Source organism: Gekko japonicus, unplaced genomic scaffold (assembly GCF_001447785.1).
Source record: "Gekko japonicus isolate JY-2015 unplaced genomic scaffold, Gekko_japonicus_V1.1 scaffold44, whole genome shotgun sequence".
Lineage (NCBI taxonomy): Eukaryota > Metazoa > Chordata > Lepidosauria > Squamata > Gekkonidae > Gekko > Gekko japonicus.
This window is the reverse complement of record NW_015174845.1, coordinates 131645-143883: the sequence shown is the minus strand read 5'-3', so window position 1 is coordinate 143883 and position 12239 is coordinate 131645. Positions and strand designations below refer to the sequence as shown.

The window sequence follows — 12239 nt, the reverse complement described above, 5'->3', positions numbered from 1 at the left end:
GATTGGTGGGCCTGGGCCTCACGGTCTGGGTGGGGGTGGGTGGGGGAGATGGCTCACCTGCGGCTGCTTCCTCCTCCTTCTCCACATGGAGTTCCTTCTCGGCCCCCCCCCCGTAAGTATCACGGGTTCCCGCTTCTTGTACATTCTATTAGATTAATTATTGGATTAGCTATCAGATATGTAGTTAATACCAGGTTCTCTGACTGAAAAGGCTAGGCGGGGGAAAAGTAATTTTAAAAAAATGATTTGTCTCTTACTGCCAGATTCAAATACCACATTTGTTAACAAGAACTCATACCCAAGAATGGTCTGGACCTCCTTATGCGTACCAAAAATGCACAGGCTACACCAGTTCCCTGAATCAGAAACCTTAAAAAGAATGGGGCACATGAATGGCCCAGTTTACCCACTTCGCCATTACTTCCGGTTGCCGTCCCAACTCCATGATTGAGAAAGCCAACTGACTTGCAGTGGTGTCATGACCTGCATGACAGAAAGTCGAGTGAGGTGGGGAATATGGAGGGAAACAAAACAAGAAACTGGACATACTCATCTCTTCAATGCAGGAAGTTTAAGTTAAAATACTTCCAATGTAATTACCAAAATGTAAACTTTCACACGTGTCTGTGTGGGTGGATGGATGGATGGAGATAGCTCACAGCAAGCTAGCTAGGTTGGACTTCAGTTGTGTGAGAAATCCCTTTCTCTGGTCCTTCCCTCAGCTAATAAACCTTTTGTCTTCCTATCAGTAAGTGGCTGAGTGGGATAGCATTCAGAGTGGTCTTTATGATTCTGGGCCCCTGGGTAAAAAACCCAGGATGGGTCCCCAGAAACACTGCTACCCCTGCCGTCCCACCCCTCTGGGGCCAAGCAAGGGGTAACCCTCCCCCTGTGTGAGGCAGACGGCAGCTGCTGCAAGAAGCTGGCTGGCTGACCACCATATGAGGTGCACATGAGTGGCCATTGCTGCATAGCCAACTGCCTGAACCCTAGGCAGGGTGGGCACAAGTAGCCACAGCAAAGCCAGCTACCTGAGCCCTGAATGGGGCAAGTGTGAGTGGCCTCCTCTCCCCCCCCCCCGGTTAGGGGACCAGGGCTACGGATAGTTGGGGGCCCACCAGTAGGGAGCCCAAGGCAGCTGCCCTGGCAAACCATTGACACACTTCCCGGCTGTGGCCATTTGAAAATAACAGAGCCATTGTCAGGTTTGGCCCAACTGTAATGGGAAAGTAGGCAGCTGTCTAGGGCACCAAGCTTTAAGGGGTGCCAAGTCAGAAGGCAATTTATCTTTTATCTTTTAAAATTAATATTTCTGTCTTATAAATGAAAGTATCAAATACTGTACACATTTTTCTCTATAATGGGGGGGGGATGCCGTAGCCACTGTTTAGTTAAGGTGCCTCAAACCCTTCAGTCTGCCCTGGTTGTTATCATACTGTCACAATCTGCTGTATTAGGAAGAAGAAGAAGAGATTGGATTTATACCCCGCCCTTCACTTGGAGTCTTAGAGCGGCTTACAAACCCCTTTCCCTTCCCCTCCCCACAACAGACACCCTGTGAGGTGGGTGGGGCTGAGAGAACTCTGACACAAACTGCTCTTTCAGGAACAGCTGTGCCAGAGCTTGTGACTGACCCAAGGTCACATCAGCAGATGCAAATGGAGGAGTGGGGAATCAAACCCGGTTCTCCCAGATTAGAGTCCGCACACTTAACCACTACACCAAACTGGAAGAAGGGGAATATCCTGTTCCACACATCCCACCGTGGCAAATGTATGCTTTCTAGTGTGTATACATGCAGCAAAGAGCCACAGCCAATGACAGCACTCTGCCATACATATCTGTATGACTCATTAACTGGTGAATGCATGTCTTTTGCACATGCACGCTACATTTTTACACCGACACACAAAACAAGGTTTTGCACACACATGATAACAATATAACAAGTAGCCCCATGAGCAGATCCTCTTGCACACACCAACAAGAGACTGGCTGGAATATGGGGATGTATGAAAGCCCACTGTAGATGTAACATGGGCTCCATACAAAATAGTTTGCAAACAAGGAAAGAGACCAAGATGGGGTAGCCATGTTAGTCTGTCTGTAGCACAGAAAAGAGCAGGAGTCCAGCAGCACCTTAAAGACTAATGAAATCTGTGGCAGGGTAGGAGCTTCCATGAGTCACTGCTCACTTCTTCAGATATAGCTGTACCTGAAGAGGTGAGCAGTGCAACAAATTTGGTTAGTCTTTAAGGCGCTACTGGACTCCTGCTCTTTCAAACAAGGAAAGAGGTCCAAGGAGGAGGAAAGCACTGCTCCCTCCCCCCATTTCCAGGAGTGATGCCTATATTCTTGCCCCAATTTTTAACTGTGGTTTTCCATCACATGCGCACTGCAACCATTATGGATGCAAATCAGATTCCTTCCTAACCATGGTCTATGAGCTAATCCACATTATGATTTCACTTACAAGCAAACCACAATTTGTGTCAGTGGACATACACGGCAATGTCATGGTTGAAAGGAAAGGAACGGAAGGGCGAATTCCTTCTGTAAAGTGGAAACTAGAAGAACGCATTCACAAAGTTGGCTCCCTAACTGGATATAATTTACAGGCAGGCTAATTGGTATTTGTGCATGTCCAGGGCTATTTTTGGGCAGGAACGCACAGGAACGGAGTTCCGGTTGGCTCCCAAGTTGGCCACACCCAGCAGGAATATTAGCATAATAGGCCACACCCAACAGCAGAAACTCATTAGGATTGGCTACATTAGGGGTGTGTGGCCTAACATGCAAGGGAGTTCCTGCTACAAAAAAGGCCTGGGTTTTGACAACAAACAGGGTAAACAGAATAACAAGCAAAAGGTGGGTGTGGCTGGATAGCCACACTTCTGGTAACATGGGGTGCAGCCTAATGTGCTAATGAGCTGTGCTGTCAGGGGTGTGGCCTAATAGGCTAATGTGTTTCTGCTGTTGGGTATGGCCTATTATGCTAATGAGTTCCTGCTGGGCTTTTTCTACAAAAAGAGCCCTGTTCTATGCCACACATGCACACGCTTGAAGGCGCTGTGATGATCTGTCATGCAACGATTTACTGGAAAACATTTCCCAGGCTTGAATGCATGTGATGATCAGGCTTAATTGTCCTTTCCCTTTAAATCCTGCAAATGTTGGAAGGAGGCTAACAGTTATGTAAACTGTGTAAGGTTGAAAGAACTCCTTTCAGGTGCTTCTTCCCAGGAATGAAGCCCTCATTGTTAATGGAAAAGGTCATCCCTATCAAATGGTTACCTCATTAGCTGAAGTAAACAGTATAACTGCCAGGTGAAAATCAGCTTCAAGGGAGGATGGAGGTGGCAACAGAACCAAGTTTGGGCATGCAAGATTAATTGTTGCCAGCCATGGCTGAAGGAGTGGATGCACTGTGTGGGAAGCTTATGTCTGCAGGACTTTATTTTACAGTGCACAGTGTAAGTTAGTCTGCCTAGATGTCGTTGGCTTTTTATGTTCAAGTCCTGGGTCAAGTACTGATAATTGTGTTTATGTGTAAAAAGGAAAGAATAAACTTTTTCTTTGTTGTCTGTTTTAAAAAGGTGTGGTTAAATGGAGTGGATCTTAAGGGAAAAGAACTCACAGATTCATTGCAATGCACACAGAACGTGTAAAGTACTGGATACAGTTAGGAGGCCCAAGGATATAGCAATGAAATTTAGCAGTGGAAGATATCTCGCTGTGGTTGAGTCCATGCCAGGATATGCTATGGATGTTCAGTCCACAAAAACATCCATGCAGGGAAATGCTTATTATGCATGGGAGGTAGAGAGTTGACAAAGATAAAAAATTTTCTCTCTCCAGAAATACTAGAACTTGAGGTCATCCGATGAAGCTCATGGCCAGGAGATTCAGGACAGATGATATTTACACAGAGAATGATTAAAACATGGAGTTCACTGCCAAAGGTAGTGATGGCCACAGGAATAAACAGCTCTAAAAGGGGATTAGATAGATTAATGGAGGATTAATGGAGGATAAATCTATCAGTGGCTACCAACCATGGTGACTGAGGGGAACCTCCACATTCAGAGGCACTAATCCTCTGAATCCCAGAGCCAGGAGGCAACATCTGGGGGAAGTCTTCTTGGCCTCTGTACCTTATTGTTGGTCCTCCAGAGGAACTGGTTAGCCACAGTGTGAGACAGGATGCTGGACTAGATGGACCACTGGTCTGATCCAGCAGGGCTTTTCTTATGTTCTTAACCTAGTATCAGGTGGTGTGTGACATATTATCACTTTGAACTGCTCTTTGGTCTAGAGATTATTTCTGCAATTTAAGCCCAATTCTCATTTACTTGGCAAGAACTTTAGATACTTATAGCATCAAGTCATATTCAAAAGGCAGTGACCCAAGTGGCTGATCATTCATTTATTAGTATCAATTTGGCCAATTCATTGACCCAGACAAATTCCCTGATGTGAATGCCAGCAGTGATCAGGATATACATCCACATCCCTGTTTGGATGAACCCTCAGCAGGGCCGTAGCCAGTAATGGGGCTTTAGGGGCTCAGCCCCCTATCAGTTAGGGGTGAGCCCCAGTGAATCCCCAGAGCCCTTCCCCAAGCTATTAGAAAAGTATTACTTTGAATTTAGTTCAGCCGTGATGCACTGAAGCCGGCTGCTGGTATAATTTGACTCCTTCCTTGCTTAGGGTTGCCAAAAAAAAAACCCTAGTTTGGCAGGGGTCCCCTGCTTTTTTGGGGGTTCTACCAGCTGGTCGACGGGGGAAGCCCCGCCCCCAAGCCCCAACACCCGCAGCCAACCCTCTCCCTCCTCCCTGCACTTAAAGGGGCTCCCTTTAAATGCAAAGAGCTGGCGTTTCCCGCACGCCCGATCTCCAAGTGGAGATCGAGCGTGCAAAGCCTTCCAGCTCCCTGCACTTAAAGGGGCCCCCTTAAGTGCAGGGAGCTGGCATTTCCCGGCGCGCCCGTCAGGCAGGTGGGCGTCCCCAACATGACGTCATCACGTCGGGGATGCCCCACTCCCTCCAGGATTGCCCCCCAAAGTCCCCTGCTGGGGGCTAAAATGGACTTGGCAACCCAATCCTTGCCTGATTCATTCCTTCCTCCACTCTGCTGCTATCAGCTGGCCGGGACTCTCCCAGAATTGCACCTGGTGACTGGGGCTGCAGTGATCAGTAACTCTGGGGAGGCAGACCTCATGGAGCACAGGCGGGTGAAGCCCAGGCTGTTTTAAAGGGAAATGGGGGGGGGGGGAGGCTGGGCAGGGAAAAAAGGAAGGCAGGAGGGAGGCGAGCAAGCACCCCTGGTGTGGTGAGGAGAGGCAGGCTTTTGCCATGGTGGGGCGGCCTTCTTTGCCTTTCTCCCCCTGCACTTGGCTTGCCGGCCAGTGGGCGCGGGAAACCCTCTCAGCTCGGTGCCCTGCCATCTGGCTTCCTCCTCTTCAGGTCTCCTTGAGGGGAGTAACACGTGGTGACTCCCAAAATCCCAACGCCCCCTCCCAGAACAGTTCCTGGCTACGGGGCTGACCCTCGGAAGCCTGATTCTAATATCTGCAGATCTTATTTGGTAGATCAGCATGTTTGTGTGTTAAAAAAGGGCAAAAGATCTACAAACCTGCAAAGAAGAAGGTGACAAAGTTGTCCAACATGCTCTCATAATCGCAATCCCCCTCCTGTGCTGTTGAGGCAAGAAACAAAGGGCAAAGGTTGACATTCTGCTCCAAAGGTACAAGAAGGCAAAAATACAGTATGGCTCTGGAGCCAATGCCTACAGAACAGAAGTGACAACAGAATCTACAAAACAGAGGCGGTGGGGGGGGGAATCACTCTCATGTATTAAGCTTTGAACAAAGACATTTTAAGTCCAAGATTCTCCTTCAGTGATCACACAGAAAATATTTTCTGGAAGAAGCTGCCTGAGGAATTTTAACCATGCAATTAACTAGAATGTTTGTTGTACATGTTCTGGTTTCCTTTTGGTGTTTGTTCCCAGGACCGGCACCTGCTTTTCTGCCCTGTTAACAAAATTTCTGCTCTGTTGCCTCATCCAAGACCGAAGAAGAAGAGGCAGGGATGAAGGGCCCAGGAAAGACCACTGGTGGCAAGCCACAGACTGAAAGCAAAGCGTGGCCATCAGAGCAAGCCCTTGAGGCCTGAGCAGTGTCAAGAAACTTCAGACGGACCGACTGAATGTGTGTGTGTGAAACCTTCATGGGCAAGGAGCACATTTTAAAGGAGGCAGTGAGCCGATGTGTGATGCTTGAGAGCCTGCACATGACTGGAAGAGCAGAGAAACAGCTGGGATCAGGGAATTAGCTCTCAGCTGCAGGCTGTGGGCCTGGAGGCAGCAACAGGAGGAGAAGCCTTGGGAAAGGACAAGAGAAGGCTTCACTGGCTGCTGAAGGTGATGGAGCTCACCAAGAGAAGGCGAGACAGGCACAGGCAGCAGCTCTAGGGACTGAGGTCTATTAGGAGATGGCACGGGACAGAAGGAGCTGCGGTAGCTCAAGTGGTTAAGACGCTGAACTGCAGGCTGTGGAAGGTCGGTAGTTCAGCAGTTCGAGACCCGGGTGCCGCAAGACGGAGTGAGCTCCCATCTCTAGTTCCAGCTCCTGCCAACCTAGCAGTTCGAAAGCAAGAAATTGCAAGTAGATAAATAGGTACCATTTCAGTGGGAAGGTAACAGCATTCCGTGCCCCTTGGTGTTTAGTCATGCCGGCCACATGACCACGGAAACGTCTTCGGACAGCGCTGGCTCTTCGGCTTTGAAACGGAGATGAGCACCACAACCCTAGAGTCGGACTCGACTGGCTTTCAAGCAAGGGAACTTTTACCTTTGCAGGACAGAAGGTGTGGGAGAGGAGCACATTGGGAAGCGCAGAGAGGACACCCCGGAGAGAAGGAGAAGCTAACGTTGCCAACCAGCCAGACAACCACTGGCCCAAATGAATTTCTTCTTCACTGAAATTCCTTAGAGGGGCTGTGGCTCGGTGGTAGAATGTCTGCTTGGCGTGCAGAAATCTCAGGCTCAATCCCCAGCTTCTCCAGCAGAAAGGAGCAGGTAGCAGGTAATGTGAAAGACCTCTGCTGCTGCCAGGCTGAGTAGACAATACTGTCCTTGATGGACCAAGGGCCTGAGTCAGTATAAGGCAGCCTGATATGTTCCTAAGTAAGAATGGATCAACACTTCCTTAACCACTGCGTTCAATTGCAAATCTGGTATTACAACAAAGTACACTATCTAAAACGTATAGAACTAATTTTCTGTCTCAGAGTTAGAACCAGTTGCTGTAGGGTTCTCAGCCCCCAGGTCCCCGCTTTTAGGGGCCTGGACCCCACCCCCAAACAGGGATGCAGTGATGTCACCCGGAAGTGACGTCATTGCATCGCCAACGTCAGGGGGTGACGCTCTAGTTTTTGGGCACACTCTATGGTTCTAAAGGCAAAAAACCCCATAGAGTTTTGCCCAAAAACTAGAGCGTCACCCCCTGATGGTGCCAACACAATGACATCACTTCTGGGTGATGTCATCGCACCGTGCACACAGACTGCCCCGGAGAGGATCTAGGAGCCCCCCCCCCCCACCGTCCAGGTAGGACCTGGCAATCTTAAATTGCTTACATTTATTTAGCATATCTGTATTCCCTTTTTCTCCCAGTGGGAACCAAAACAAGCTAACATTACAGGGGAAAAAACCCCAGCAATAAACAAGAAAGGGAGGGAAGTTTCTGATTATTAGTTGGGTCTTTGCTGTCCACAGACTGATCCTTCTGCCCATCTTCAGACTCCAACCCTTCAGGCTAGGACTTGAAGGACAAGAGCCCTTTGGTTCTCGCCCTTAGGCTCATGCCCAAGGCCCTGTGCCCCTGGGTACGCCCAGGCCTTAAATACCTGTGTCCAGAGAAGAAAGAAAACTCAGCAAGGTGTCACTCAGCTGCTGTTAACTATCAGGATTTTCCCTAGTTTCTCCCCACATTCTCATATGAAGATGCTGAAAAATGGTTCAGATCATGAGGAGGAGGACAGGAAGGGTTGTATCAGGGCTTAGTTCTTGTGGCCCTTTCTTACATGCCCAGGGAAATGCTGGTCGCCACTTTCGAGTCAGGCAGCAATTTTTCTCCAGGCCAGTTTGGCCAGGGATCCTGGAGGTTTTCTGCCATCTTCCGGGCATGGAGCTGGGGTCACTGGGGGTGGGATGGGGGTATTTGTGAATTTCCTGCATTGTGCAGGGGGTTGGACTAGATGACCCTGGAGGTCCCTTCCAGCTCTATGATTCTAGGATTCTTTCCACAGGGGCTCCCCTACCTGCATTCTTCAAGATCTGAGTGAGAATATCCAAGGGGGTCTCCTCTTCATTCTGAATAGCCTTGCGCCTCTGCTCAATACATTCGTTCCCAGTACGCCGTAACAGTCTCAAATTCTCTTGAATCTCTTTCACCACTTTTCTGTTCCCTGGCATGTACTGAAAAGATGACAGGTGTTATGATGAGCACCGAAGCATACAGCGAAACGTGGCATGAAGGAAGGTGTGATACAAGCCGTATACTTTTCCGTCAAGGCAGGGAGTGGTAGACTGGTCAGACCCCTGGTACATTTCTGGTGGATCAGCGAACACTTGCTGATTGCTGGGAACCTGACAAACAAGACTGGATTATCTGGATCGTGGTCTGATCCTGCAAAGCACCTTTGTTCTTAGGCAAGGAGCGTAAAATTACTTTTTACAGGTTAAAAAGAGCAAGAGTCCAGTAGCACCTTAAAGATTAACAAAATATGTCGTAAGTCACTGCAGACAGACTTGATCTTTTTATAAGTTAGTTCTGTCTTAGCTATCAGGAGATATTGATTATGCACTCTTGGTTTTCTCAAGTCTGGGCATTCTAATAACAGATTCCTGCAACATCTGTTTTCAGGTCTTCCTTGTCTTAATTCCTTCAGCTTGTTTCCCTGTCTCCTGCTTCTGGGATTTGGTTTTTCCACCCTTTCTACATGCACCATGCATCTTCACCCTTGCCATCATTTGATTTCAGATTCTAAGCCTAGGGAAGGACCTTGTGATTTTAAGAAAAACTGTTGTTGTACACTACTTAGCAATGTTGCATCCGTCAGCCTGAGAACAGGCGTGGGTCCAGTGCCAATCCAACACCCAGCTAAAAAATCCAGAGCATGTGTTTAGGGGCTTCTCTCTCCAGTTAAGAGTGATGTGCTGTAAGAGAACACTGGGTCAACATCCCTGTTGGCATGGGTTTATGGCCTGGAGGCAAGTAGGCATACAGACGAATGGCCAAACTAGAACGACTGGCTCTCCTTGGTGTTTTGTTTTAAGAAAAACACCAGCTGTACAAGGCCTCAATTTGGGCTAGGACTATGGTGCAAGTGGAGGGGGGGGGTTCATTGTGCAGCAATTAAAACTGACCCCTCCCTTTGCCTGTCTTTTTTTTCTTGGCTAATAACTGGGGGAGTACAGAGAGAGAAAATTCATGGGGGGGGGATACTTCACTGGCCTTGAATAAAGGTTTGCGCGTCTCGGTCATTCCTTGCGCCATCAGAGACATAGCACGTGGGAAAGGCGACAGGTCATTGCTGAGGCTGTTCAATTCTAAGCCGAAAGCCACCTGATTATATTGAGAAAAACGAGATGATTAGTCAAACATCTGAATACCTTTGGGGGTTGGAGAGTAGGTTTATACAGGGCTATTTGGGGGCAGGAACACACAGGAACGGAATTCCGGCTGGCTTCAGAGTTGGCCACGCCCACTACAGCCAAAACCTCTGCATGCGTGGATACAGAGGGAAGGCCTGGAGAGCGACCCTCCCCCAGCAACTCCGAGGCAGGTGGGCCAGGCCCCCCCTGGAAGGATCGGGGAGGCCTTTAAATGCCCCCATGCCTTCCCCAGCCTGTCCAAGGGCACTTAGCACTACCTCCCCCTCCAAAAAATGAACATATTGTTTTAAAATAGTTTCTGGCATAAACACACATTAACACAGTGAACATCCTTGTGCTGTGGTGGCAGCTGTTGCTGAAGCAACTTCTAAAAATACTTGGTGGGTACCAGGAAAGGGGTCAGCAGGTGCCACGGTGCCCACAAGCACCATGTCGGAGACTCCTGATTTAGTGGCTTATGGTAGCAGTCCATGGCTCAAGTTCCTGGGCCAGTGTCCCTGACTGCCCTACTCTTATCAGGACCCCATGGCAGCTCTTCCATCATGGGAACTAAACCCGAGGCCTTCTGCATGCCAAACAGACACTCTGGTACTGAGCCACAAATGGACCAGCAGTTTTGTTTGTCATGAGCAAAAACCCACTAAGTACCTTTGCGATGATGTCAAGAGTCACCCGTCTCAGCAGGTCCATCATATCTACTTCTGTCTCTCCGTCGGCTTTCTCTTCCAGCGCCTTCATAAGTTCTTCTGCTTTGTCATTGAAGGTTCCCATCAAGCCAATCAGGTAACTGGACAATTTTTAAAAAAATTACTGCTGAGGAGGAAGCTTTGTGGTGAGACAAGATTGCCTTCTGTAAGAGAACAGCGTGTGTCCAGTATGTCATCACGTAGAGACACGCTCATTTAAGTGGGGAGGTGTCCCTACAAAAGACTGCCCCTCAGAACAGACTTCCAGTCGACACTCTGAGACAGCCTGGAGATTCATTCAAAAGGAGGCTCTTCCTAAGACTTCTTTTTTTGTCTGGGGTTGTCTCAGGAGCAGGACTCGCCTCCCCTTTTCATTTCCCCACATCTATTCTAGTTATCACGCCGTTATGTCCTGTTCCTACAGTATCATCTTGGATAAATGTGCAGCTAATCTCAAAAATCAGCTAATCTGGAGCTGCAGTGGCTCAAGTGGTTAAGACGCTGAACTGCAGGCTGTAAAACGTCAGTAGTTCAGCAGTTCGAGACCCGGGTGCCGCAAGACGGAGTGAGCTCCCGTCTCTAGTTCCAGCTCCTGCCAACCTAGCAGTTCGAAAGCAAGAAATTGCAAATAGATAAATAGGTACCACTTCAGTGGGAAGGTAACAGCCTTCCATGCACCTTGGTGTTTAGTCATGCTGGCCACATGACCACGGAAACGTCTTCGGACAGCGCTGGCTCTTTGGCTTTGAAATGGAGATGAGCACCGCAACCCTAGAGTCGGATTCGACTGGGTTTCGAGCAAGGAAAGTTTTACCTTTAATCTCAAAAACCTGCAAGGAAATGGATATTATAGCCTCCACTGGGAGCTCCTTCCCCTGATCAGGAAATTCCTTCTAGCATTTCAAGGCAAGAATTAGCCGTCATGATGACAACCACACTTCTTTGTTTCAGCACCACTCATCTCTGGCACTGGATCTGGAGTGGGATAAAAGGAGTCTGAGCAGCAGGGTAGCATGGATGGAAGCATGGATGGAAGACAGGTGGGCCTGGCGTGACGTGGCTCATGGGGTCGTGAAGAGTCGGGCTCGACTGTGCAACTGAACAACAGCAACAGCTTATCTAGCTCGATCTTGCCTGCTATGGCTGTTATCACTACTGTACCCAGAGGAGGTCCTTCTTTGCTGATTTGCCCTGCTGCCCTCTCTGATGCCACAGTTCAGGATCAGATCCTGGACAACATAACTTCCAGTAAACCCCACAGAACTGAGTAGAAACTAATTCTAAGAAAACAGAGGAGCAATGTAAATTTACTAATCCAGACTGAAGTCAAGAAAAAGGGAAGAAGAAGAGAAGAGGAGATTGGATTTATACCCTGCCCTTCACTACCCAAAGGTGTCTCAGAGCGGCTTACAAACTCCTTTCCCTTCCCACAACAGACACCCTGTGAGGTAGGTGGGGCTGAGAGAGCTCTGACAGAAACTGCTCTTTTTCAAGGACAGCTCTTATCAGAACTACGGCTTGCCTAAGGTCATCCAGCCAGGTGCAAGTGGAGGAGTGGGGAATCAAACCCGGTTCTCCCAGATTAGAGTCTGTGCACTTAACCACTACACCAAACTGAAGATGAAGAAGAGAACAATAGCATATTTCAAGCAAGTTTTTTGTCTCACCTTCGACTGAAAGCTGGATCCATGATTTTCCGCTGCTTGTGCCAGTGGTTATAGTCACGATCTGTTACCAAGCCATTCCCTAAAAATCTGAAAGAGTACAGAAAAAAACAGTATCCGTATCAGATCCTCTGAACTATCGTGTGGACGATGAGGAACACATCTCAAGCTCACTCACTCCTGCTTACACGCTAGTTCCTTTCTTCA

At 48.5% G+C, this 12239-nt stretch overlaps 1 protein-coding gene across 1 annotated transcript in view; it reads right to left on the bottom strand.

Annotated features, from left to right (window-relative positions):
- Positions 1-12239, bottom strand: part of LOC107121530 (cholesterol 24-hydroxylase-like) — a 43663-nt gene that overhangs the window by 14804 nt on the left and 16620 nt on the right. Inside the window, exons 5-10 of the mRNA XM_015424442.1 lie at positions 12036-12122; positions 10331-10469; positions 9522-9632; positions 8326-8482; positions 5636-5698; positions 411-483 (exon numbers count right to left, since the gene is read on the bottom strand). Coding sequence (XP_015279928.1) covers positions 411-483; positions 5636-5698; positions 8326-8482; positions 9522-9632; positions 10331-10469; positions 12036-12122 — 630 coding nt within the window. The remainder of the gene's footprint in view (positions 1-410; positions 484-5635; positions 5699-8325; positions 8483-9521; positions 9633-10330; positions 10470-12035; positions 12123-12239) is intronic.